Below are 27,978 nucleotides of genomic sequence, written 5' to 3' on the forward strand. Positions count from 1 at the left end.
GGATGTGACACAAAAGTAGCACTGGGTCTTTAAGGGTTAAGGTTTTTTTGTCACATTTTAGCAATTTGCGTTATAAGTTAAAGTTAAATAAGTCAAAGTAGCAATTTTACAGTAGTTTTGTCTAAGAATGGTTGAATTTACTAATGACTTTTTAAAAAAAAAATTGATAAAAATGTATGATTTTTGTCTCAAATTTTCTATATAAAAAGTTGTATTTATATTTTTTTGAATTCTTAATGATTCCTCCTGAGACCCAGCCATGCATGTTTGACCTCTGTTGGGGAGAAGAGTTTCACAGCTTTACTTAAAAAAAACAAAACAAAAAAAAAACAGGACTGCAAAGGACATTTCATTTAAAAAATGTATCTGAAAAAACACTTCTATCATACTGTTTCCAATCAAGGCAATTATTTAATGTAAAAAAGCCAAAACCTTTACTTTCCTGGGTCTCAGGAGGATATATGAGCTTTACTGGCTCAGAGTTTGACAGCGCATGGGTTTCACTGATGAATTAATTCTACATTAGTGAGATGACACATCATTCACTATAGAGCATCTAAATATCCAAACATATATTTGATAGCAGTGAAAAACCGAGAAACTCCACATTACCTGCTTGTTGAAGCTTTTTAATAGGATTTGTGGTTAATATGCATTTTAGAGCAATAATGGATGTGTGTACATGTAGATGATCAAATGTTCCCTTTTGCAGTTTGAGATGTTGACAGGAGCGCTGCCATTCCAAGGGAAGGACCGCAAAGAAACTATGAACCTGATTCTGAAGTGAGTATGTCCTGGGTGGAGTCAGCGGTCCCACACAGAGGCCCGGCATCACTTTGTTCCAAATGCCTCAGTCTGTGGCGGTCGAAATAAATCCAGCCATGTGTGTCTTCCTTCAGGGCACGTCTGGGAATGCCTCAGTTCCTGAGCGCTGAGGCCCAGTCTCTGCTCCGGGCTTTGTTTAAGAGGAACCCGGCCAACAGGTTGGGTAGGTATCGACCCATAAATACCTTCTGACAGATGGTCGTCTGTGCAGGGATCAGCACAGTCCCTAATACTCATGAAAAGCATCTGATGTTAAAGTTCTCATGATAGAAACTGTGCCTCAAACTTAACTTTATGAAGGAGAACAAAAAGTGGTAGTATGTGCTTCACAAGGTCAAAACACAGATTGTAAATGTGTATAAAGGAATCAAGTGCAGAATACATGACAAGCAAAAGGGTAAAAAATAACTGTTGAGAGGAAATCATCAATTCATCAATCATCAGAAAGTAAATAAAATACAACAGCCAGAAACAACTTTTTCTTAACACTGATATTTGTATTTTATTTTATTTTCTTATACAGTCCCTTTTGCACTAAGTGTTTTTGCTGCTAAATTGAACTGAGCTGCTGAACTGATTTTCATTGGTCCTGTGACAGTGACAATAAAGATCTATTCTATTCTATTCTATTCAAGTCTGAGGCACAAACAGTGGTGGGAATGTCATCACCAATGTGTTTCAACTAGTGCTGTGAAACGATTAAAATGTTTCATCAGATTAATCACAGGGTTGCTGTGGATTAATTTCAATTAATCATGATTAAGTATCATAGATTTTTAATCTATAGTAATCACATTTCATTTTGCATGAACAAACAGACTCAAGAAAGAAAATTTTTTATTTTTTTTATTTTTTTATTTTTTGTCAGGATCCGGTGCTGACGGTGCAGAGGAAATCAAACGACATGGTTTCTTTTCAACCATAGACTGGAATGTAAGAGTCTTCCATGTTATTAATTCATATATATAAATGTGTGTGTGTGAGGGTGTGTGTGTGTGTGTGTGTGTGTGTGTGTTTATCTGTTACTGGGAGATCAGTTATTTCCCTTTAAACTGTTTTCTGGCCTGGGTTTATTTTGTGTTTTGTCAGACTGTTTTTTTTTTCACATTACAAAGAGACAAAAAGGCTTGGTGCACCTTCTTTATAAGTTAAGAAGAAACGAAACCAAAAAAAAAGATGCTGAGTTAAAATTTTAGAAGTAAAAATTGCACTTGTTTTAGTGAATTTATGATTTGCATAAGAAGAAACAAAAAAATAACATCATACCCAGCTCTGCACCATATTGAATTCTTGTGCATTGGATCATATTCCTTCTTCATAATACATGAGATATATATATATATATATATATATATATATATATATATATATATATATATATATATATATATATATATATATATGAAGGCATAATCATAGGACCTATAAAAATATTTACAGTCACAAAGTTCAAGCAAAGGACCATGTGGATGAATTTATTGTATTCATTTCAGAAACTCTTCAGGAAAGAAGTAAAGCCTCCGTTCAGACCGGCAGTGGCACGTCCAGATGACACCTTCTACTTCGACTCTGAGTTCACTTCACGCACTCCTAAAGGTCAGAGGTTAAGCTGTTGTTTTGTTCCACATCACATTTATCTTATCTGAAAAGCAACATATTTCCCGTTTACCTGTAAATAATCATCACAGGGCAACTTTTGGGGTAAATGTAAGGTAGTGCCCTCTAAAGACATTAATAAACCGTTTGACCGTCTTTGTCTGATGTCACACCAGACTCCCCTGGTGTCCCCCCCAGTGCTGGAGCTCACCAGCTCTTCAGAGGCTTCAGCTTTGTGGCGTCGACTCTTTTAGAGGAGGAAGGTTTAGTGGAGCCGGTCCGGCCCCCCCCCACACCCAGTCGTCCAGGTCAGTTTATTATGGGTTATAAATAAACAGCAAAGCAACAGAAAAGTCCAAGAGGACAACAAATAAATCTAGTTTATGCATTTTGTAGCTGTTTCACCTGCTAACCTGTAGAGATGTATACGGTCATGGAAAAAATTATTAGATCACCCCTTGTTTTCTTCCATTTCTAGTTCATTTTAATGCCTGGTACAACTAAAGGTACATTTGTTTGAACAAATATAATGATAACAACAAAAATAGTTCATAGTAGTTTAATTTCAGAGCTGATATCTATCCATTTTCCATGTTTTCTTGATAATAACCAAAATCACTTCAGTTCTTACATCAGTATCTATGGCATTGTACTGACAAAAACAGTGCTTTTAGGCATTCCATGTTTTCTTTTCTGTGTGTTTTAGTCACATGATACACACAGGTGTTAGTACTGGATTGCATAACCATTGTTTTTAATGACTTTTGATGGTCTAATAATTTTTTCCGCAACTGTATATATTTTGATTCTCCTGTCAGTGCCCTTGATCAGGATACTTATAAAGATCTGGAGTTGGTCCATGAGCACTTTCAGTGGCAGCTAATGCTAAGGCAGCTAATGCTAAGTATTGTGTGTTGGTGTGGGTGAAATGCAGAAACCATATTTCCCTGTTGGGTTACTGAAGTGAGTTAACATTTTTATCTCTATACAGAGGTGAAACCAACCATAATTGATTTGTGTTGTTTAGACCGTCGTGACAAAACATCCTTGAGCAAAAACATCAGATTTTGGAAATCTCTACCTGTAGAAAATCAAATTGGTTCTTAGAAGGTTTGCAAGTTGAACTCCAACCTCCTGAAAATAACACAGGGTGCTTGTGCAGGTCTTGAAAGTCTTAAAAAGTATGGAATTTTTAAACTCTGCTTTCCAGACCTTGAAAAGTCTGGAATTTTGTGTGAAAGTCTTTATAATGTATGGAAAAAAGTTTCTCTTATAGTCAAATTTGAGAGTATGCTCAAAGGCACGCAATCTTGTAATATAAGAAACACATGAGGAAAGTATATAAAAAAAACTAGATATGGTTTCATTAACCAGTCGGTACTGGAATGACTCTAGTGAAACTTGTTTGTGTTAGGGGTGAGAATTGATAGGATTTTATCAATATCAAAGCCATTGTCAATTCTGCTTACCAATCCAATTCCTTATCAATTCTCCTATCGATTCCTGAGTGGGAAAAAAAAGTAGTTGGACAGGTCATAGTGGAGCTTATTTGACCATTTTCCATATCAAATCACTGAATATGTCACACATACACACCATTATACACACACAAACAGAAAGTCAAACACAATCATATTTTCCTGAACTGTTTAATGAACAGTTCAGGAAATGGGAAATGAGAGAATGTTTAAGAAGAATTGATAACGCTGGAGGTGTGCAATTCTGATGGAACTGATCAACTGAAACCGGTTCTAAGTCAGAACCGGTTTTCAATTCCCACCCGTAGTTTGTTTAATATTCATGCACTTTTGTGATTTTCTTATGTTTTGAAAATGTTTCTGTCAGTAAAACGTAATTTACTGCGAATTATGAATTCATTCATTCATACATTTATTAAAAGGGTCTTTTCTACTACACACAACAGGTAGAATCTCAACCAAAAATGTAGGCATGCAAGTATAAAAGTACAGGAAAAAAAAAGTCTGGAATTTGTATTTGGATAAAGAGCAAACACCCTGTAACACTTTCCAGCACACTGGAGAGATGGATTCACAATGAGGTGGATTAAGCACGATAACAGCTCATTAAAGTCACATTTTAAATGTGTTATCTTGCAGTTGTGTAGTGGTGATAGCACTGAAACACAAGGTGTGAAAGACAGACAGATAACAGCATGGAGGAGTGTAAGGCTCAGAAGAAGAAGGCAGAGTAATCACTTACCAGCGCTAAATGGCTTCAGATCTTGTTTCATGCCTGGCAGTGGAAGTAATTAACTGACTGTGTGGTAGATGAAGACAGCTAGTTAGACATGGAGAGAGAAAACGGGGCTGGAAATAGATTCTTTTCCCAAAACCAGCAGTACCCTTCTACTTCCTCATCTCTGTCAGTCGAACATGCTTCCACTCAGGCGGTTTAATCTTTGACACATTACAGCAGCTGCATGGGAAGAACCTGCTGTTCAGCGACGGATACGTGCTGAAAGAAGACATCGGAATGGGCTCCTTCTCCGTCTGTAAACGATGCATCCACAAAGCCACCAACACAGAATATGCCGTCAAGGTATCAACACTGCTTATTATTTCAGTTTATTTGGAATATGCAACAAAACTATTCCTACTTTAGGCCTTAGAAATAAAACAGATTGCAAGAAAACATTAAAAAAAAAGTAGGCAGTTACATGAAAACAAAATATGACATAATTTGCAAATTTGAAAAGGAGCGGGAGGAAATAATGATTGATTATTTCAAATATCAACATTTAAAACCAATGCAACAAGAACAAGTGGTGCCAGGCACAACAAACCCCGCCCCTCACACATATTGTAGCTTATTTTAGCATCGATCCATCTGATATCATCATGTCTATGCATGTGCTGATGTCAACATATCAATTGCCTCTATATATGAAACAAGTTTGAAGTAAATTGAAACAAAATTGATGTTTTTATAGACATTTGAAATTTTGCCCATTTTAAGTAAATGGGGGGGGGGGGGGTTAAAAATTCATTAAAATATGTAACTTTGACCTACTTTTCCCAAAATGTAATCCCATCTATTCTGGGTCACTGACAATCTATAAACCCAATTTGGTATGAATTCATCCAATAGTTGTGCTGCTACAGACATTTGGAATTTTCACCCATTATAAGTAAATGGGATTTTTTTTTTTTTTTTGATTCATAAAAAATGTAAACTTTAACCTACTTTTCCCAAAATGTAATCACTGCTATTCTGCTATTCTATGCTATTATGAATTCAACCAACAGTTTTGCTGCTAGAGTGTTAACAAAGAAAGAAAGAAAGAAACTGAACCAAAAACAACACCCCTTGCCTACCCCCCTTGGGGCGGGGGGGGGATTCTGTATGAAAAAAGAAAACATTTGATCCCACCCCTTCTCCACACAACAGTTTATCTTGTAGCTTCATATCAGTATAATGTATGAAAAATCATTTCCCTTGGATCTTTTGTAAATAGTTAATGTCACTAATCATTTTCACATACATGTACATGCATACACACCTATATTGACACACCAGAAAAATAAATTTCAAAAATGTATATATACTGTACATACATACATCCTTGAAGGCAACACAAAAGGAATACATAATAAAGTAAACAATTAAATCAAGTGAGCAACAGTAATCAAACAAACCAACAGACAAACGTCCTCTCTCAATTCTTATTCTCTCTCTTGAAAATATACTGAACAAGAAAAGCACTCAGAGAGCGCAGACCTCTGCCAAGAGAGATCTATTTGCCCCCCCCCCCCAATCACCACCAAAATTTAATCATTTCTTCCTTGTGCCAGTATCAACATTTCCTGAAAATTTCATGAAAATCCATCCATAACTTTACTAAGGTAATAATTTTCCGCTAGCATTTGAAAAGAATCACAATTAAGAAAGTGTCATTTTGTCATTTGCAGATGATCGATAAGACCAGCACAGACCCATCAGAGGAGATTGAGATTCTGCTCAGATATGGACAGCATCCCAACATCATCACACTGAAGGATGTGAGGATAAAACCACATATGTTTACTGCTCTATTATCTGCCTAGGGCGTTAAATTCCATGACTTGATTGTGTGTGTGTTTCTGTGCCAGGTTTATGACAACGGTAAGCAGGTGTTCATGGTGACGGAGCTGATGCGTGGAGGAGAGCTGCTGGATCGGATCCTCAAACAGAAGTTCTTTTCAGAGAGAGAGGCCAGTGCTGTGCTGCACACCATCACCAAGACTGTAGAGTATTTACATTCACAGGGGGTAAGTTAGACCTGTACCAAAAACCTACACATTTACATATTTCCTCTGTATTTAATAACATTGTACATTTTATTCATTCATTTGTTTGGGTTTTTTTTGGTGCATTGACACCAATTTCTATCACTGTGTTTCCATCAGTGTATTATTATCCACAGTTTGAAGTACTGCACTGGGAAAGGTGAATGGAAATACAAGTTACTCAGTTTTTAACATTTCTTTCACTTGCTTGGAATATTTTTAGCCCTTTTTCAGAAAAAGAGCTAACCTACTGATATCCACTGTGGGATTTTATAATTCCCTTCATAATATAGCCACTGAAATATTTCAGATTGGTCAAAGCATGAGGTTACAAAACTTAATTTGCTCAATATTATTCAATTATTTTATTATTTTCACAAAGACACGAGTGGAAATATAGGTTCCTGCGACCATAAGATTAAAATAATGTATGAAATGATTTCAAGTGAAAGTTTTTCCAATGTGCTTTTGTTAAATTAAAAGAAATTAGAGATGATCTTAACCCATAAAGACCCAGCGCTACTTTTATGGCATTTCCCAAATGATTTTTCCTCTCTAGTTAATCTTTCTTAAGTGATTTATCATCATTTATTACAATATTGTACACTGTATTTTGAATTTTTTCCAAGGATAATCAAGTATTTTCCTACATTTAATGTACTGATCATGTTTAAAGTTGAGGGTTATAATTTCAGAAACGGATAAAAACTGAAGAAAAAGTGACTTTTTCAGTAAAACGTATCATTAACTGAGCATAAACTCAGTGTCTCCATCCACTGCCATTGATTCAGCTCCATGGGTTTTACTGGTGAGTCAGTGTTGTAGAAGATGACGATGTTTCTACGTTCACTACGGAGCCTCTGAACGTCCAAATGGGTCATATCTGATGGCCATGAAAAGATGACAAACTGTATTTTACACCAATTTACATGGATTGATAGGATTAATGGATCAACAGGTATTTAAACATATTACATCAGTAGATGGTTTAGGTCGACAGTGGACGTTTGGGTCTTTTTTGGTTAAATGAGTTTTGATGCATTTGTAGGGAGTCAATAGTATCATAAAATGTCTGTTTGGTACCATTGGATCCACAGCATCTTCTTTCATTTGTTCTCTGGTGCAGTGTAAATCTAATATACAGTCTGGGGTCAAAATGTAAAATTCTGAGAATAAACGAGAGAATGGGTTTTACTCAAAAGGAATGTTTGTTTCCATTACCAGATCTACTTCCAAACACTGTCTGCACATTACAATGCATTCACTTTAAAGGTGTTTTTTATTGTGAGATTTATTAATCTATATCATAATACTGGAAGGTCTCAGAGCATCTGTGTGTATGTGTGTATCAGCACGATTCTGACAAATTGAGATGTTTTTAACTGGCCAGTTTGGTACCTACAGTTGAGGAATAGTCCCATCTCCACATTAAATATCTCTGTAAGTTGATAGGACTAATATTTTCAGAGATACCTCATTTTGGAATACAGTTTCCTTACCATCACTGAAGCACAGTACCACGCTTTTCCCATTGGGTTTTTGGAGTTTTTCTTTGCCAAGAAGGAGGGTCTAAGGATGGGGGATGCCCGGGACATTAACCCATTTCCTTCATCCACTGTTTATTGGACTTGTTTATTTTCATATTCAAATAATTCTGTAAAGCCCTGTGAGGTGACCTTGTTGTGATATAGGGCTCTACAAATAGAACTGAATTGAATTGATTGATATTTGAGAGAGAGAGAGAGACTGAGAGAGATAGGTAAGGTACTTACCAAGACCCCCCCGGATCTTACGAATCACCCCCCCCCCCCCCCCCCCCCCCCCAACCCCAACCCCCCCATCTGTGTTCTTCCTGTGTACCTCACAATTTCACTCTGCAGGCACGGCTGGGTATTAATACTGTATATTAATTTTCGTTTACATTTTAAAGAATGATTTACCAAACAATTTTTATGTCACTACTTATAAAATATATACTCACATCTTTTCCCAAAAGTCTGCTCTTCCCAGCATCCGAACGACCACATCTACAACCCGTGGTTTCCCACAGGTCACATACTAGTCCATTGTATAAATGTACATAAACCAATATATCCTCTTGAGAACCAGGAAAGGATAAGTTTTGGCTTTTTTTTTTTAACATTAAATAATTGTCTTGATTGGAAACAACATGATGCAACAGTTTTTTCAGAAAGAGTTTTTTATTTTATTATGGAATTTATTATGGAATGTCCTTTGCAGTGGGCAGTGGGTTGTTTTTTTTTTTTTTTTTCGTTTTTTAAATAAATAAAGCTGTCAATGTCTTGTCCCCTACGGAGGACAAAAATGCATTACTGGGTCTCACAAGGAGGTATGTGTAATAATACTTTATCATTTACATTGAAAACATCAGCAAACCGGCACTTTTAACATTTATTTTCCAATTCATCTTATCAATGTACTGTATATTAAATTTAGTGCATTTAGTCTCTGAGGAAGATGATATATATAAAAAAAAAATAATAATAATAATAATAAATTGTAGACCAGAGTACAACTTTATAACTCTCCATTACAGCCATATGTGATATATCCCATACCTTCTGACATCGCTATGCAGCCTCATTCATTCATTCACTACAAACAAACTGATGGAAACACAGATCGTTTTTTGTTCCCCATTATAAAGTTGAGTACAAATTTGCTCAACTATTACATGTAAGTCCAGCCCATCACTCCTTAATTTACTCTTTTTTTTTTTTTGTCATATTTCAGGTGGTTCACAGAGACCTGAAGCCAAGCAACATCCTGTACGTTGATGAGTCAGGGAACCCAGAGTCCATCAGGATCTGTGACTTCGGCTTTGCGAAGCAGTTACGTGCCAACAACGGCCTGCTGATGACCCCATGCTACACAGCGAACTTCGTGGCCCCTGAGGTGAGCTGACCTGTGCCTGCCTAATGTCTGCACCGTGTGTTATGATCTACGACACAGCCAGCACAGACGTAACGTTACCTCAGTGCAGATCCAACTGACAGATGTTCAACTGATTCGGTTTCCGGCCTCTTGACAGGTGCTGAAGCGTCAAGGTTACGATGAAGGATGTGATATCTGGAGTCTGGGGGTCTTGCTGTACACCATGTTGGCCGGGTGGGTAACACACTCGGACTCTTCCAGAACAGACGGTATTTCTGTCCCACTGTGCTTCACATTAATCATCCGCCTCCTTTACTGTCACCAGTTTTACTCCATTCGCTAACGGACCCGAGGACACCCCGAATGAGATCCTGAACAGGATAGGAAACGGGCACTTCAGCCTGACTGGAGGGAACTGGGACACAGTGTCTGACGCTGCCAAGGTGGACCCATAGTTCTGATCTGCACCGTGGTCCCATCAGTCCTCAGAATTACCTCAGTCAGTTTAATATTGAATTTATGCTTCCTCTAGGACCTTGTGTCCAAGATGCTTCATGTGGACCCCCATCAGAGGCTGACCGCCAAGCAGGTCCTCAAACACCCATGGATTGTCCAGAGGGACAAGCTTCCCAACAGCCAGCTTCCCCACCAGGACCCCAAACTGGTCAAGGTAACAGAAATAATCCAGGACAATACAGATAGTATTTACCCTTAAGGGTCTGAGCTTATTTTGGCCGTTTTTGAGTACTTTTGATTTTACCTTTATGTACCATGTAAAGAAATGTTTACTATACCCATGTTTGGTATCTTCTTTTTTCAGCACAACTTCATCTATATCATCTGCCTATTATTTTTTCACTTTAACCTACTATATCAACACAAAAGGCCAAAAAACACACAAAAAATATAAAATCTGATTTAAAAAATATATGTAATTTATTCCATAAATAACACAAAAATGCTTAAAGAACCTTTTCAAAGACTTTAAAGTGAATATTGGTTCCAAATATTGGTTATGCATGTGTCTTTTGTAGCTATGATATAATCCAATATAAAAATCACAATATATTGTATTGTAGTTGATTATAACTAGTATGTTACAATATGTAACCAGCCCTGTAATTAAAGATATATATACAGGGTGGGGAAGCAAAATTTACAATATTTTGAGGCAGGGATTGAAAGACAATGTATGACCAATTAGTTTATTGAAAGTCATGAGAATTTATTTGCCACAAGAAAATTGACATAATAGAAAATGTTTTTATTCTATGTGTCCTCCTTCTTTCTCAATAACTGCCTTCACACGCTTCCTGAAACTTGCGCAAGTGTTCCTCAAATATTGGGGTGACAACTTCTCCCATTCTTCTTTAATAGTATCTTCCAGGCTTTCTCCTAATAGTTTTGCTCATAGTCATTCTCTTCTTTACATTATAAACAGTCTTTATGGACACTCCAACTATTTTTGAAATCTCCTTTGGTGTGACGAGTGCATTCAGCAAATCACACACTCTTTGACGTCTGCTTTCCTGATTACTCATATGGGCAAAAGTTTCTGAAAAGGTATGGATAATAGTGTTAGATATGATTATGACATCAATATATGTTTGGTTTCAAAACAATTGACGTAGTGCCTGCTGAGAAAAAAACAACTAAATGTTCATTGTAAATTTTGCTTCCCCACCCTGTATAACATTCTGTCTACATTTTAGGTACTGAAAACTTTTTCTGTGATGGTCAAAATGACTTTTAAAATCCCTCAGACATATAAATGGCCATTACAGTGTACCCGCACACCCATACTTCAGATATACAGTCACAGGAAAAAATTATTAGACCACCCCTTGTTTTCTTCAGTTTTTCCTTTTAATGCCTGGTACAACTAAAGGTACATTTGTTTGGACAAATATAATGATACCAACAAAAATAGCTCATAAAAGTTTAATTTCAGAGCTGATATCTATCCATTTTCCGTGTTTTCTTGATAATAACCAAAATCACTTCAGTTCTTACATCAACATCTATAGCATTGTACTGACAAAAACAGTGCTTTTAGGGATTCCATGTTTTCTTTTCTGTCTGCTTTAGTCACATGATACATCCAGGAGTTAGTACTGGATTGCATAACCATAGTTTTTAATGACTTTTGATGGTTTAATAATTTTTTCCGCAACTGTATGTGCCAAGTTTGAAGTAAATTGAAACAAGATTTATGTTTTTGTAGACATTTGAAATTTTGCCCATTATAACTAAATGGGAGAAGAAAAATATTTAAAAATGTAACCAAAAATGTCAAAAACAAGCTATCGCATAGATATTTTGCAGAGTGATGTCTAAAATTAATCTCTATATCTCTGCAGTGTTTTGAGTCAATTGAGTCAAAATTTACATTTTTATAGTGATTTGGAATTTTGCCCATTATAAGTAAATAGGAAAAAAAAAATTGTAAAAATTCATAAAAAATTTGAACTTTGACCTACCTTTCCCAAAGTCTAATGAGATCTATTCTGGGTCACTGTCAATCTATAAACCCAATTTGGTATGAATTTGCTGCTAAAATGTTCACAAACAAACAAACAAACAGAAGAAACAAGTGGTTCCAGGCACAACAAGCCCCACCCCTCACATGTATTGCAGCTTATTTTGGCATCAATCCAGCTGATGTCATCATGTCTATGCGAGTGATCATGTCAACATATCAATTGCCGCTATATATGTGCCAAGTTTGAAGGAAACTGAAAACAAAATTGATGTTTTATAGACATATGAAACCATTGTTTATGATGACTTTTGGTGGTCTAATACTTTTTTCCGCAACTGTATGTGCCAAGTTTGAAGTAAATTGAAACAAAATTGCTGTTTTTATAGACATTTCAAATTTTGCCCATTATAAGTACATGGGAGAGGAAAAAGATTTTAAAAATGTAGCCAAAAATGTCAAAAACAAGCTATCACATAGATATTTTGCAGAGTGATGTCTAAAATTAATTTCTGTATCTCTGCAATATTTTAAGTAAATTGAGTTAAAATTGACATTTTATAGTGATTTGAAATTCCGCCCATTATAAGTAAATGGGGGGGGGGTTGTAAAAATGCATAAAAATTTTTAACTTTAACCTACCTTTCCCAAAATCTAATGAGATCTATTCTGGGTCACTGTCAATCTATAAACCCAATCTGGCATGAATTGAACCAATAGTTTTGCTGCTAAAATGTTGACAAACAAACAAACAAAAGAAACAAGTGGTTCCAGGAACAACAAGCCCCACCCCTCACATGTATTGTAGCTTATTTTGGCATCAATCCAGCTGATGTCATCATGTCTATGCGAGTGATCATGTCAACATATCAATTGCCGCTATATATGTGCCAACTTTGAAGGAAACTGAAAACAAAATTGATGTTTTATAGACATATGAAACCATTGTTTATGATGACTTTTGGTGGTCTAATACTTTTTTCCGCAACTGTATGTGCCAAGTTTGAAGTAAATTGAAACAAAATTGATGTTTTTATAGACATTTCAAATTTCGCCCATTATAAGTACATGGGAGAGGAAAAAGATTTTAAAAATGTAGCCAAAAATGTCAAAAACAAGCTATCACATAGATATTTTGCAGAGTGATGTCTAAAATTAATTTCTGTATCTCTGCAATATTTTAAGTAAATTGAGTTAAAATTGATATTTTATAGTGATTTGAAATTCCGCCCATTATAAGTAAATGGGGGGGGGGTTGTAAAAATTCATAAAAATTTTTAACTTTAACCTACCTTTCCCAAAATCTAATGAGATCTATTCTGGGTCACTGTCAATCTATAAACCCAATCTGGCATGAATTGAACCAATAGTTTTGCTGCTAAAATGTTGACAAACAAACAAACAAAAGAAACAAGTGGTTCCAGGAACAATAAACCCCGCCCCTCGCACGTATTGTAGTTTATTTTGGCATCGATCCAGCTGATGTCATCATATCATGTGCCAAGTTTGAAGTACATTGAAACAAAATTGATGTTTTATAGACATATGAAACCATTGTTTATGATGACTGTTGGTGGTCTAATACTTTTTTCCGCCCTGTATCTGCACTTTGTCACACTGTCTGAAGTGATGCATTTTACCTTCAGTTGTATTTTTCTCTGTGTGAAAAGAAACCAAAGTGAAAACCCTCCATGTTTACTCTTCGACAGCTGACTCAGACCAGAGGAAACCAGCTGTATGTGTGAAAATGTCTTTGGAGTGCATTGTATGTTCTGTTTTGCTGCAGTCAGAGCTCAGTAGGGTTAGATAAACGGTTGTGGATCCACTAAACTTACTGTTGTTTATCTCCAGGGTGCCATGGCAGCCACATACTCCGCCCTGAAAAATTCCCAACCCACTCCAGAGTTAAAGCCCATCGAGAGCTCCTTCTTGGCCCAGCGACGCGTCAAGAAGCTTCCCTCCACTTCTCTGTAAAGACTCAAAAAAAAAAAACAAAAAAAACAGCCAATCAGCTCATTGGAGACTGACCAAAAGCGCACCTGTTGGCTCCAAACCACTCAGTCAGCTTTGCTCGGAGGACTCTAGTGTCCATCCGTTAACTTACCAGCCAAGGAACACTGACTGTGGTCCTGCCCTCCATCTTTCATGAATTCCCGCTCTTTGCCGTCATCCACCTCGTTCGGGCTCAGTCAGCTGCTGTTTTTCGGACTAGCAAAAAAAAAAAAAAAGATCTCGACAGTGGACGGGTGCGCGACGAGCGCGACAAAAGGCTGCAGTTTTTTTTTTTGGCCGATGTATTTGTGCTACGTGAATGTGTGCTTGTGTGCGAGTGCGTGCGAGTGCGTTCGTGCATGACCTGCCACTAAAGTCAAAACGCCGCCACGTTTTTTGATTGTGACAATTTTTCTCTCTCGTCATCGTTGCTGGAATTGGGTCGTCATTCGGCTTGCTGCACGCTTGTCTGTCCGCCTGTTTTCATTGTCTGTCTTCCTGTTCTTTTTTGTAAAGTTGATGAGCTTTATATTACCGGTTGTGCTGCCAAATCAACCTGTGCCGACAGCATAAAACCACAGAACTGTCCAAAACTGCTGTTAAATGTTTTTGAAAGAGCATTATTAATATGAATATTGAACATTTCTGCCATAAACGCCTCTTTGGCTTTGGTACAAACCAGAGAAATGTCAAACGCTGTTGTTTTGTCAGTCTATGGTTGTATTTTGTTTAACAGAGTGTGTATGTGTGTGTGTGTGAGTGTGTATGTTAGTTGCATGAATTGCAGTGTGTGTCTTGCAGGATGCTGCAGGGTCATGTGCATGGTCCAGTGACGTGATGATATCTCCCTTGTTTCTTCTTCTACTACTTCTCTCTTTTCTCTGCTTGGTTAAATCTGCTGGCAACCATTTGAGATGTCTGTTATTTTTATGACTACAACATTAAAATAGTAAACTAGGTGGCTTTCTGTGAAAGAAACTTGCCCAAGGAACAATGTGGCATGTTAAAAAAAAAAAAAAAAAATCTATATTTGCTTTGTTTTCTTTGCTGTTTCCTTCTGTTTATTTTCCTCTGTGTTTCTCGCAAATTGAACGCTGTTTCTTGTGTTGGCTGCTTTTGTTTCTGAATGTTTTCCCTTTTTTTTGTCTAAAGAAAGTGGTGATTTAAAAAGACATGCTGACAAGAAATCAGTCTGTGGACTTGATGGCGTACAGGTCTCTCCTTCTGTTGTGAAATGCAAAAAAAAGTCAAGGTTAATTCTTGTCTCTGAATTAAGAACTGCTAAAATCTAAATCTTACCAAGTGTATTTTTCTCATTTCTAGTCCAAATATCTCACCACACTTAAAATAAGACATAATCACCTAAAGAGTAACTTGTCAGAGAGATAGAAGAACATGTTTTTAGACAATAGAGCTTGAAAATCATATTTCAAGAAATCTTACCCCAAGATGATTTTCACCTGTTCCATTGGCAGATTTTTTTATTTATTTATTTATTTATTTGCTTAATTCAAGATTTTTTTGCTTAATTCAAGATTTTTTTATTTTTTATTTTTTGCTTAATTCAAGATTTTTGGGGGGGTTAAATCAAGATTTTTTTTTTTTTTTTGCTTAATTCAAGATTTTTTGGTGAATTCATAGATATTCATAGATCTTGAAAATCTTATTTCAAGAAATCTTACCAAGATAATTTTCACTTGTTCCATTGGCAGATTTTTTTTGCTTAATTCAAAAAAAATTTTTTTTTTTTTCGTAATTCAAGATTTATTTATTTATTTTGCTTAATTCAAGATTTTTTTTTTTTTTTCATAATTCAAGATTTTTTGGGATTAAATCAAGATTTTTTTTTTTTTTTTTGCTTAATTTAAGAGTTTTTTTTGCTGAATTCATAGATATTCGTAGATATTGGAAAATCTTATTTCAAGAAATCTTACCAAGATAATTTTCACTTGTTCCATTGGCAGATTTTTTTTTTTTTTGCTTAATTCAAGATTTTTTTTTTGTTGTTGTTGTTGCTTAATTCAAGTTTTTTGTTTTGGTTTGGTTTTTTTGCTTAATTCAAGATTTTTTTTTTTTTTTTTTTTTTGGCTCAATTCAAAGGACTTTTTTTTTTTTGCTTCATTCATATATATTCATAGATATTGAAAATATTATTTGAAGAAATCTTTCCACGATAATTTTCACTTGTTTCATTGGCAGATTTTTTTGATCTGCCAGTGGAACAAGTGAAAATTATCTTGGTAAGATTTCTTGAAATAAGTATTGTCTAAAAATAAGTTCTTATATCTCACTGAAAAGTTCCTCTTTAGGTGATTATGTCTTATTTTAAATGTGATGAGATATTTTGAATAGAAATGAGAAAAATACACTCGGTAAGATTTAGATTTTTTGCAGTGAGCGCTCCAACACGGACTCTATCCCTCAACTCTTGTCAAGTCACTGGTATATAAAGCAGGCCTGCCCTCTTGTGTGGAATATCTTCAGCAGTCCTGTATTTCTCTTTCTCGTTCATGATCTTTGGATTCCCATCGATTCTGTTTAATCAGCTGACCTGTGTTTCATTTTATCTAAATAGGAAGGAGGTGTCTCTTTGTAAGTGGCTTCATAGGGTAGGTCCTGCTTTCTGCTTGGTGCCTATAGGCCTACCGCTGAGGCAGAATGTCTTACGTACACAGAAAATCAAACCGTTAATACAAACCTTAACATCCAGAAGATACTGTGCATGTGAAGAAGGGAAGATCTGTGACAAAAAAAAATATTGTATGAACCAGCTGTCTTACCTCAAAAGGGATCAAAGTTATATAATTCTTGTTTGGTGGCAAAACTCTCCTATGTTTGACTAAATTTATGGATAAGATGTTATTGTATGATAAAGATAAAGATTTTTATATCTTACAAATATTAAAAATTCAGTTGCTACAACAAACCGTCTCTTGTTCTGTTTTAGTCACAAAAACATTCCTTGTGTGCTGTGTTTTTTCTTTACAAAGATACTTTTTTACAGTGTATTATGGATAGGGGTGTGGATTGGCAAGAATATGGCGATTATGATACAATTTGCAATACTAGGATCACGATACAATATATCATGATTCTGTTAAAAAGGCAATTTTTTGTTTGTTTCTTTTTTAAAAATGATTATTTCCGGGAAGAACTGAATTACACCAGAAATATGCACAAATACGAAACACATTTTTATTTGATCACAACTGAATGCACTTTTGAGTAATGCGAGTGTTTTGATGATTAATGTGCTTTTAAAGATGAACCCATAAAGACCCAGTGCTACTTTTGTGTCAGTTCCCAAATGAGTTTGATTCTTTTTAACTTCAGTAATTTATCACCATTTATTATAATATTATCCTCTGTATTTTGCATTTTTCACTGTAAATTATGTATTTTCCTATATTCAGTTTCTTATATTTGATGTAGATATTCATGAAAACACAGTCAATTCAAATGTTATTATATCAAAACAGAAAACTGAAGAAAAAAAAGACTTTCTCAGCAAAATATATCATTAACTGAACATAAACAAAGTGTCTCCATCCACTGACATTTGCCAACTCCATGGGTTTTACTGGTGAATCAATGTTGTAGAAGATGGTGTTTCCATGGTAACTACGGAGCCTCTGAATGTCCAAATGTGTCATATCTGACAACCATGAAAAGATGACAAACTCTATTTTACAACAATTATTTATACTTATCAAAAGGTTTAGTGGTTCAGAAGTTATTAAACATTTTACACCAGTAGATTATTTTGGTCAATCCTGGATGTTTGGGTCATTATGGGTTAAAGGTTAACCCATAATGACCCAGTGCTACTTTTGTGTCAGTTCCCAAATGAATTTTTCTCTCTTTTGAACTTTAAGTAATTTGTCACCATTTATTATAATATCCTATGTATTTTACATTTTTCATTGTAAATAATGTATTTTCCTATATTTAATTTCTTATATTTGATGTAGATGTTCATGAAAACACAGTCGATTCAAAGTTATTGTATCAAAAACACAGAAAACTGAAGAAAAAATTACTTTTTCAGCAAAATATATCATTAACTGAACATAAACAAAGTGTCTCCATCCACTGACATTTGCCAACTCCATGGGTTTTACTGGTGAATCAATGTTGTAGAAGATGATGGTGTTTCCATGGTAACTACGGAGCCTCTGAACATCCAAATGGGTAATATCTGATGACCATGAAAAGATGACAAACTATTTTACATCAATTATTTACTTGTATTGATAGGATTAGTGGATCAACAGGTATTAAACAGTTTAGATCAATAGATATTTTGGTCGGTGGTTAAGGTTTTCTTTTTTTTTTTTTTTTTTTTGGGTTGATACAAATATAAAGTGTGAAGAGCTTTTAAAAAGAGGAAAAGGTATAGAGAGAAGTGTGAAAACGGCAACACACAAAGCCATATACCTTTTCTACTCCTCTGCTTGTTGTGTTTCCTCAGTTTGCCACTAGAGGTTGATAAAGAGCAGGTTTGTTTTTTATGGAACCTAATGAATTCAGGTCCACACAGTTGCATGCTTTGCAGTCAGTAGTGATCACAACTAATGCTGCATGTGTCACAGCGTACTGCGGGTATCAAACCAAACTGATCTGAAACCTGTGAAAAAGCAGCTACATGTAATAATCAACCAAATAGATGTTAGTAGTTAGTGTATCTACATTTGTACCTGTTTTTTTGGTTTTGCAGAAAAGTAAGTAACTTGTTTGGCTCATTTCTGCTGAACAGCACATTTAAAGGAAGTCATTAACTGCGGTTACTTACATGGACAACTGGGCAATGGCACGCAATAAAAATGTTGATATTTGGTGTTTTTGATGTCAATTTTTGGGCATGAGTCCAAGTTGACGAAATAAGATTCTTAGTTATGGTTTAAGGCAGAAGTTTCAACCAAATGGCACCCGGGTCAAAACCAGCCTGGGAAAGGGTCCTATCTGGTGCGTGGGATGAATTTGTGAAATGCAAAAATTACACTGAGATATTAACAATAAAAGGTGTCAAAAATAATTCTAGTTAATGGGCCACATACAGACTAATATGATCTCAAGTGGGTCAGACCAGTAAAATACTATCATAATAACCTATAAATAATGACAGCTCTAGGAACTTTTCATGTAAAATAAGTAAAATTACATGATTTTATTATTTATTGGTTTATTTAATAGGGACCATGCACATGTATGAACATTGCTGTATAAAAAATACACCCATGTAAGTATGCCAGAATAAGTAAAAATATCTACTTTTCATGACAGAAATAAAACAGAAAACAGCCAACAGTAATACATCAGTTATTTGCTATAAATTAAAAACCTAATTACCTGCATAAGGTGAAAGCAAGATTTTATAATTAATTCATTTTTATGGTGAGGATGTTATTGTGTATGATTTACACGGTTATCCAAATAACTCTCAGTGTAGTCTTTCTAACTAAGAATATGTGAAGTGATGTATTACTCATAACTAACTCATGAATTAGTAAACCCATAAAGACCCAGTGTTACTTTTGTGGTAGTTCCCAAATAAACATTTCTGTATTTAGCCTTTCCTAAGTGATTTATCACCATTTATTGTAATATTATCTTCTGTATTTTGCATTTTTTCCAGTGTAAATCATGTCTTTTCCACTATTTAATTTACTTATCATGTAGACGTTCATAAAAGTTCAGAGTAAATTTGAGGGTTTTTATATCAAAAATAGAGAAAACTGAAGAAAAAGTAACTTTTTCAGCAAATCTATCATTAAGTGAACATTAATACACTCATCTGTAACTGGGTGTAACTCATCTGGGTTTTACTGGTGAATCAATGTTGTAGAAAATGACAGTGTTTCCACGTTCACTACAAAGCCTCTGAACGTCCAAATGGGTCATATCTGTTGACCATGAAAAGACGACAAACTGTATTTCACACCAATTATTTACATGTATTGATAGGATTAGTGGATCAACAGGTATTAAACAGTTCATATCAGTAGATGGTTTTGGTTGACAGTGGATGTTTGGGTCTTTATGGGTTAAACTCATAACAAATTATAATGAATATTTTTACACTTGTAGTTTGGTGGGGGGGGGGGTATTTATTATAATTAAAGTAAAAGTGAATATGTGTACTTTAACCCCTTATAGTTCACTCATAGAAATACTCTTAAATTCAACATTTCAACCTTAGTGTGTTATTGGAAGACATAACAAGATACAACAACTACATTTTTTATTGTCACGTAGAAAATCAAGGTCAGTGAAGTTACCATATTTGGTTCCTAACCTGTAAATGGCCAAAAAAAGAAAAAATCCAAGAAGTATACAGAAAAAATACTTGAAAAACACATGTAACTGGAAAGGAACATGTATTTTAGAACATAAGAACATCACCAACATAAGTGCTGATCCAGACACCTGTCAACATCCACATTATCCCTTTGGACATCATTACTTACATCAGTGGTTCCCAACCTTTTTTGGCTCGTGACCCCATTTTAACATCACAAATTTCTGGCAACCCCAGACATTCAAAACGGATACTTTTTTTTTGTTTGTTTGCAAAAATTAATTTGTTTTTGGTCATGTAATAGTTTGCTCTACTATGTTCCAAAGAAACGTTAATTTTTGACGAAAGTTAGTCTATATAATGTATATTATTATGGACAGAGGCTGAAAAGCCAGGTGCAGATTACTGCACAAAGTGAGAATTTGATTTTCCTTGGTCAGGATATGTACAGTCAGTCCAGCTTGGATTTACAAGGCTGATAATTAATACTGAACAAAGAAGAACTCAAACTATGAATTATGAAAGAGCTGCAGCATCTGAAACTGACCACAATGAACATTTGACAGATAAACAGAACCACAGTGCTTCAGTTTCAGCTTCACAGTTTGTCATGTCTTTTATATTGTGATTGTCTCTCTCAACTCACCATATATTTTTTATTAGTAAGGTTTTGTTTTTTGTTTTTTTTGATCAACTACTAGAAATTTCAGGCGACCCCATTTGAATTCCAGGCGACCCCATGTGGGATCCTGACCCCAAGGTTGAAAAACACTGCCTTACATTAATAATAATAATGGATTACATTTCTATAGTGCTTTTCAAGGCACCCAAATCGCTTTACATTATTGATCCATTATTCATTCACTCTCACATTCCCCCTGTGATGGCGGTAAACTACATTTGTAGCCACAGTTGCCTTAGGGTAGGCTGACGGAAGCGTGGCTGCTGCTGAACAGCCACTCTGACCACCACCGAACATTCACACACCAGTGTGAGGCAAGATGGGTGAAGTGTCTTGCCCAACGACACAATGGCACAAGACTAGGACAGAGTGGTATTTGAACCGCCAACCCTTCAGTTAATAGATGACCCATTCTACTTTCCGAGCCATGGCCGCCATTAGCACCATTACTTCATGGTATCTAATGCCACGTTTCCACTACATGGAACCAGCTTGACTCATCTCGGCTTTGCTCGACTCGGTATTCCTGGAGACCGTTTTGATTACAGGATACTACTGACTTCATAGTACCTGGATGTCATAGTGATGCGGTGCGTTATTTCTGTGTCGTCTGCTCAGAGAGTTGCTGAAAACTTGCGCGTTGCGTGTTGTCTCGTCTGAATTTCTACGTTTCACCAAAGACAGAATCTCCTCGACCGACCATGGTGTAGTTTTGGGCTGTCACCATGTAGATTAATGTACCGCTATATTTACTGTCAACATCCGCATCTGTTTTTTGTAAAACGGCGGGTCACAGAGAAAACTGTCTGACCAGTCAGTGGTCTGCAGTGTTTACACGTCACGGTTTAGTATCGCTTTGAACCTCAGCGGAGGTGATACCAAAAAACTAGTACCGGGTACCAGATTCCAGGTCCGTTTTTGTGATGGAAACGCAAAAAGGCCGAGTCGAGTCGAGTCGAGCTGGTACCACGTAGTATAAATGCAGCATAACAAAGCAGGTCCACTCACTGTTCATGCACAGGTGGACCCTCCAGACCCTGTAGACCACATTGGACCTGAGATTGTTGCCTCACTGTCCTCACTGGAACTGTTGCTGTCACTGTCTTCTAATGTGTGCAGATATGACTAAAAATAGTCACTTACCCAATAAAGGGTTAACAATACATGTTTCCCCAACTGTTTTATATTAATACATGCACATTTGGCCCAGTTTACGGTAGCGCTATGTAAATGACATGATGTGTCAGCCCCTCTCCGTCTCCATCTGTCTCCTTTTGCCTGTAGCGTTTTAACAACCATCTTATTCTGTCTACTCCTCTTCACACCCTCTTTCACTTTGAAACTGTCAACCATTACAGCTCATACTGTTGGAGCTCTGCATATTTCTACCTGCCGTTGCTTGCCTCTGTACTTGTTCTCTTACATAACAGTCCGAGTAATGTCTGTTCCTGTGCTGGACCTGTGCCGGCCTCCCTCACCCCTCTGCAGTGATGTGACATAACTGAGAAGATCTGCCCTAATGTGAAAGAGAATCATAACTAATTCAAACCCTGTCACACATTTATTCTCATTGTGATGTTTTCCCGTTCACCTCATTGACGTCATCTCAGTAGTAATTCATGCTGCAGTAAATGACTTCCTGCTGTTTTAAACACATTCATAGAGAACTGACTCGACTAACAGCGGCAGAGAAGGGCCACTCATATTGATTTGCAGAACAGCGGAAAACTCGTATCATCATCATCATCTGTCTCCTGTCAACTTGAAGAAAGCGCTGCAGTTTTTATCCGAGCCCTGTCTCCTCAGTTTACTGCAGCTGAGGCAGCTTTCCTCAAACGGATGAATTTTCTCAGAGTGCAGATGTGTGTGGGTTGTGTGAGTGCACTGTGAGCCCAGACTTTGTATTTACTAAAATGCTTTAATTACAATGTACTTCAATGATTTCAGTTTTATTACATTACTATAAAATGTTAAGTATATTCTACTAATTTGTAGACATAGTTGAAAGTACAAAAAAAAGTTTAAGTTGAATGGATTTAAATCACTCAGTTTTAGTCATGACCACACCTTTTTATCTCTGCATTGCATTGTGGGTATTGGGCATGTTGTTGAAAATGTGTTATTTTTCTGTGCAGGGGTTCAGCGGGTTGTGGTGTTTGTGTTAATTTGGACTTAATGTGTGTATAGCAATGTTTATTGGCCTTTTTGTGTTTGTTTTTGTATTTTTGTAGAGCTGCACCATGAGTGAGAGCCATAGGAAGAACAATGGATTTACTGTTCATCTGTAATCGTTTATTATTCATGTAAATTTTTCTGCCTTGCCAAATTAAAAGCACTTACTGTACTGGAAAATCACACTGAGCTAACTTCCATCCACGCAACAATACATCAAGATGAATGCTTTCATAAACAAATTATATTGCAAAACATTTTAATTCAAATCAACTTAGAAATGAGTACAATGACCGGATGATATTAAGTCTAATGATTATATAAACCAATTGACATTGCAACAAATTTTAAGTTAAAGTAACTTGGCATTTAGTGTGTTGTACTTAAAATAGCAATTCCATTCACATCAAGCGTTTAATACACTCAAGTTTTCATTACTCATTACTTAAATGTTTTAAGGCAACTCCACTTATCCGGTCTTCCAGTGTGCTCGTCTGTCCAGCCCAAAATAAAAACACTATCCAGGGCTGATTCTATTCCTTTACCCCTCTCTAAACTCATTTCTTTAATTGGCTCTGGCTGATGTGAGTTACTGTTGTAGAGTGCTGCTTACAGCGTTTCCCCTGGGTCGACTAAATTGCATATGCAAGCAGAAAAATCGGTGATTGACACTTTATCTTGCTTTCACTGTCACTGCACGTCTCAGGAGGTAATAGATCATTTATATAGAGGCATCATGTCGTGTCTTATTCCAGCTCCATGTTATATACAGAATCCAATCACACATATAATGCAGGCTGGGATTTACACAAGGAAAACAACAGTCATCAATCAGCTGTGTACATGTTATATTGGACACAAGCACGCTGACCTGAGGGGAACTACAGGGTGGGGAAGCAAAATTTACAATATTTTGAGGCAGGGATTGAAAGACAGTGTATGACCAATTAGTTTATTGAAAGTCATGACAATTTATTTGACACAAGAAAATGGACATAATAGAAAATGTTTTTATTCTATGTGTCCTCCTTCTTTCTCAATAACTGCCTTCACACGCTTCCTGAAACTTGCGCAAGTGTTCCTCTAATATTCGGGTGACAACTTCTCCCATTCTTCTTTAATAGTATCTTCCAGACTTTCTCGTAATAGTTTTGCTCATAGTCATTCTCTTCTTTCCATTATAAACAGTCTTTATGGACACTCCAACTATTTTTGAAATCTCCTTTGGTGTGACGAGTGCATTCAGCAAATCACACACTCTTTGACGTCTGCTTTCCTGATTACTCATATGGGCAAAAGTTTCTGAAAAGGTATGGATAATAGTGTTAGGTATGATTATGACATCAATATATGTTTGGTTTCAAAACAATTGACGTAGTGCCTGCTGAGAAAAAACAACTAAATGTTCATTGTAAATTTTGCTTCCCCACCCTGTATGGGTTCTAGATGTGATAGTTTTTATGCTGGGAAGAGCTGACTGTTGGGAGAAGATGTATAATAATAATAATAATAATAATAATAATAATAATAATAACAATAATAATAATAATAATAATAATAATGGATTAGATTTCTATAGCACGTTTTTGGACACTCAAAGTGCTTTCCATTATTGATCCATTATTCATTCGCTCTCACATTCCCCCTCTGGTGGTGGTAAACTACACCTGTATCCACAGCAGCCCTGGGGCAGGCTGACAGAAGCATGGCTGCCAATTTGCACCTACAGCCCCTCTGACCACCACCAAACATTCATACGTATTCAAACACTGGTGTGAGTGACACTGGAGGCAAGGAGGGTGAAGTGTCTTGTCCTGGTTTTTATCTTTTCTGGTTTTAATTGTGTTTTATTGCATCTTGTTTTTATTTATTTGATCTTATTTATTTTATTCTTTTACTTATCCATGCTGCTATACCAATGAATGGTGGAACACTGAACACTTTTTGTCCTGTCTGTAAGCGTGATCAAGTGCCTGTCTTGCACGTTCAATGTATGTGTTGTTGTGATGCCAAGGCAATCACCTACACTGCAAAACAAATCTACCTACGGGTATAAATAAAGTGACCTTGTCCTTGACCTTGAAGGACACAATGGACTGACTAGGACTGGACTACACCACTGGACTTCGGTTATTGGATGACCTGCTCTACCTCCTGAGCCATGGCCGTCCATGACATAAAAATGGTTTGGTAAGTCATTCTTTAAAATTTAAACAGTTAATATATTAATGCCGATATCTTGGGACTGAAGTTCGCAAATGCGTCATTCCTGTTTTTAACTTCATTTCCCATCATGCAGCGTGGTACTGATACTGTGCCTCCCGTCAACCATCATGGGCATAGCAACATGATTGTAAGACTGTTGTGTTCAAAAATTACTAATATCTCCCGAAATATTGGTCCTATGAACTTGCTGTTTTCGCTAGTCTCTTCCTTGACCAAATATGCATAAGTATGCCAAACTGCAGCAGTCAACTCTGTACAGATTTTGTGTGATGCCCAAGACACACACATACAAACAGAGTCCACTTCCCTTTTAACCTATAAAGACCCAAATATCCACCAGTGACCAAAATTATCTACTGATATAAAAAGGAGAATCACTGTTTATCCATTAATCCTATTAATCCATGTAAATAATTGGTGCAAAATACAGTTTATCATCTTTTCATGGTCATCAGATATGACCAATCTGGACGTTCAGAGGCTTCATAGTTACCGTGGAAACACCGTCATCTTCTACAGCACTGATTCACCAGTAAAACCCATAGAGTTGGATCAATGACAGTGGAAGGACACATTGGGTTTATGTTCAGTTAATGATAAATTTTACTGAAAAAGTCACTTTTTTTTTAAGTTTTCTCTAATCTCAGCATGGTGATTACAGTACTTGATCAGTAAATTAATTATCAGAAAATACCAGATTTTCTCTTTTAAAAAAAAGCAAAATGGAGAGGAAAATATTATGATAAATGGAGATAAATAATTTAAGAAAGGTTAAATCTAGAAAAAAAATTCATTTGGGAACTACCACAAAAGTACCACTGGGTCTTTATGGTTTAATATATAGGTGGTACATATGATAAATAATGCATCCACTATGAAGGTTATCTATATAAAACCCACAGTCACTGTTGTAACATATAGAATTTCCATCTCTATAGAATTTTTATTCTTTTACCAGTTTTGATGCACTTTCTTTTATTTCCCTTTTGGTTGTTAGTTTAATTCACTGGCTTGATTGTGAGATCCTTTTTGGCTGCAACTTATATCATACAAGTTTTGCTTGGCTGCTTCTAACAAGTAGGAAAATCATCGCAAATCTTTACAGGGATGGACACAAATGCATAATAATGTTTCAAGTCAAGTCATATAAAGTGCCACAAGTCAGACCTTATATCAGTGTTAGTCATAGAAGTCTCATTTCCTAAAAACAGTGTTAAAGGGGCTTTATGTAGTGTTTCTGCTTATAAAAAATGATCAAAATTATCGTAAGAGCTCTGAGGTTATACCAGAGAGAGATTAAGATGAATGAAATCTATTCGTACCAATGATCCGATTGATTTCTGTGACCACTAGAGGGAGTAGTGAGTCATTCTGTCGGTCTCCGATGGTGACGAAAACTAATGCCACAGGTCCTTTCACCACTAGACACAGTTCTAAATGAAAAGAATGGAGTTTGACACTGAAATCATAGCATTTTTTTTTTTATTATGAGGCTTATGAAGGTGTAAAGTTATTATCTGATATTATTATCTTGGCTAACTTGGCTATTTGTTGATCCACAGCTACTGACAACACAAACTGTACAGAAAACAGAGGTGATTTGTGGTTTTAATATGGCTATGCAGAGCTAAGCTAACAGAGCTATAATGTAAACTGTCAGCTGATTTGTGAAGATTAAAAGACACGGTGTTATTTGGACTGACTGTCAAAATAAGTGAAAATGAGTTGTAGTTTGAAGAAGAAAACTTGATGATACTATAATACAGATGTGTGTAAACAATGAGCTTTATAAATAATTCAGTCTGTGGATACATAGTGTTGGTTTGTTAGTGGTTTTGATCATCGTAAGTGTGTTCTGTTTTGCAACTTCTTCCTGTGGTTGAGAGTTTGGAAGAACAATAACAAATAGAAGCACTTTGAGTCTAATATGAGTCAAGTCATGTGAGTGAAATCTTCCATTTCCAAAGAATAGACTCCATCAGTATTATGTTGTACTTACCAGCACTCCGAACCCACATCAATTCACCAGAACAAGCAGAAGAAAACAGTGATGTTCACAAATGTATTAAGAAAACAGCTCTAGAATTGAAAGTTGTGTCAAAATGTGTATATAAGAGAGTTTCCTGATATAGTGAGGAATCTTTAAAGGAGTGATATTTTGCTTGTTTACATGGAATTATTCATTTTAAAACATTTCCCTGTGGTCTACATAAACTGTAAATGCTCTGCTTGGGTCTGAATTCTTCATTAATTCAACTCCACAGGTCCATCTTCAACACTATTTCTGAGTAATGACACCAGAAAGGTCGTTTTGAGCGCTGGCCCTTTAAATGCAAATGAGCCACTTCAGGCCCCACCCCCTCCAGGTTGTTGACTGTGTGCTCTGTCCCAACAACAGAACATTTTAGGTAATCGGCTCGAAGTTTGGACATATTTTCAGTTTTTACTACAACCGCTGCTGCTGACAAATAATTATGTCGTACTCTGAGAAATGTTCATCGGAAGTCTTGACCTTTTATGTGCAAAT

At 36.1% G+C, this 27,978-nt stretch overlaps 1 protein-coding gene across 1 annotated transcript in view; it reads left to right on the forward strand.

Annotated features, from left to right (window-relative positions):
- rps6ka1 (ribosomal protein S6 kinase a, polypeptide 1) overlaps nucleotides 1–15,319 on the forward strand; it is a 160,371-nt gene extending 145,052 nt beyond the window's left edge. Inside the window, 14 exon segments of the mRNA XM_030127076.1 lie at nucleotides 713–783; nucleotides 900–988; nucleotides 1,694–1,758; nucleotides 2,319–2,421; nucleotides 2,598–2,704; nucleotides 2,706–2,729; nucleotides 4,855–4,980; nucleotides 6,351–6,440; nucleotides 6,531–6,689; nucleotides 9,462–9,623; nucleotides 9,760–9,836; nucleotides 9,928–10,045; nucleotides 10,135–10,272; nucleotides 13,933–15,319. Coding sequence (XP_029982936.1) covers nucleotides 713–783; nucleotides 900–988; nucleotides 1,694–1,758; nucleotides 2,319–2,421; nucleotides 2,598–2,704; nucleotides 2,706–2,729; nucleotides 4,855–4,980; nucleotides 6,351–6,440; nucleotides 6,531–6,689; nucleotides 9,462–9,623; nucleotides 9,760–9,836; nucleotides 9,928–10,045; nucleotides 10,135–10,272; nucleotides 13,933–14,055 — 1,452 coding nt within the window. The 3' untranslated portion in view covers nucleotides 14,056–15,319.
- Nucleotides 15,320–27,978: the final 12,659 nt, after the last annotated feature.

Source organism: Sphaeramia orbicularis, chromosome 22, assembly GCF_902148855.1.
Source record: "Sphaeramia orbicularis chromosome 22, fSphaOr1.1, whole genome shotgun sequence".
In the NCBI taxonomy this organism is placed as follows: Eukaryota; Metazoa; Chordata; class Actinopteri; order Kurtiformes; family Apogonidae; genus Sphaeramia; species Sphaeramia orbicularis.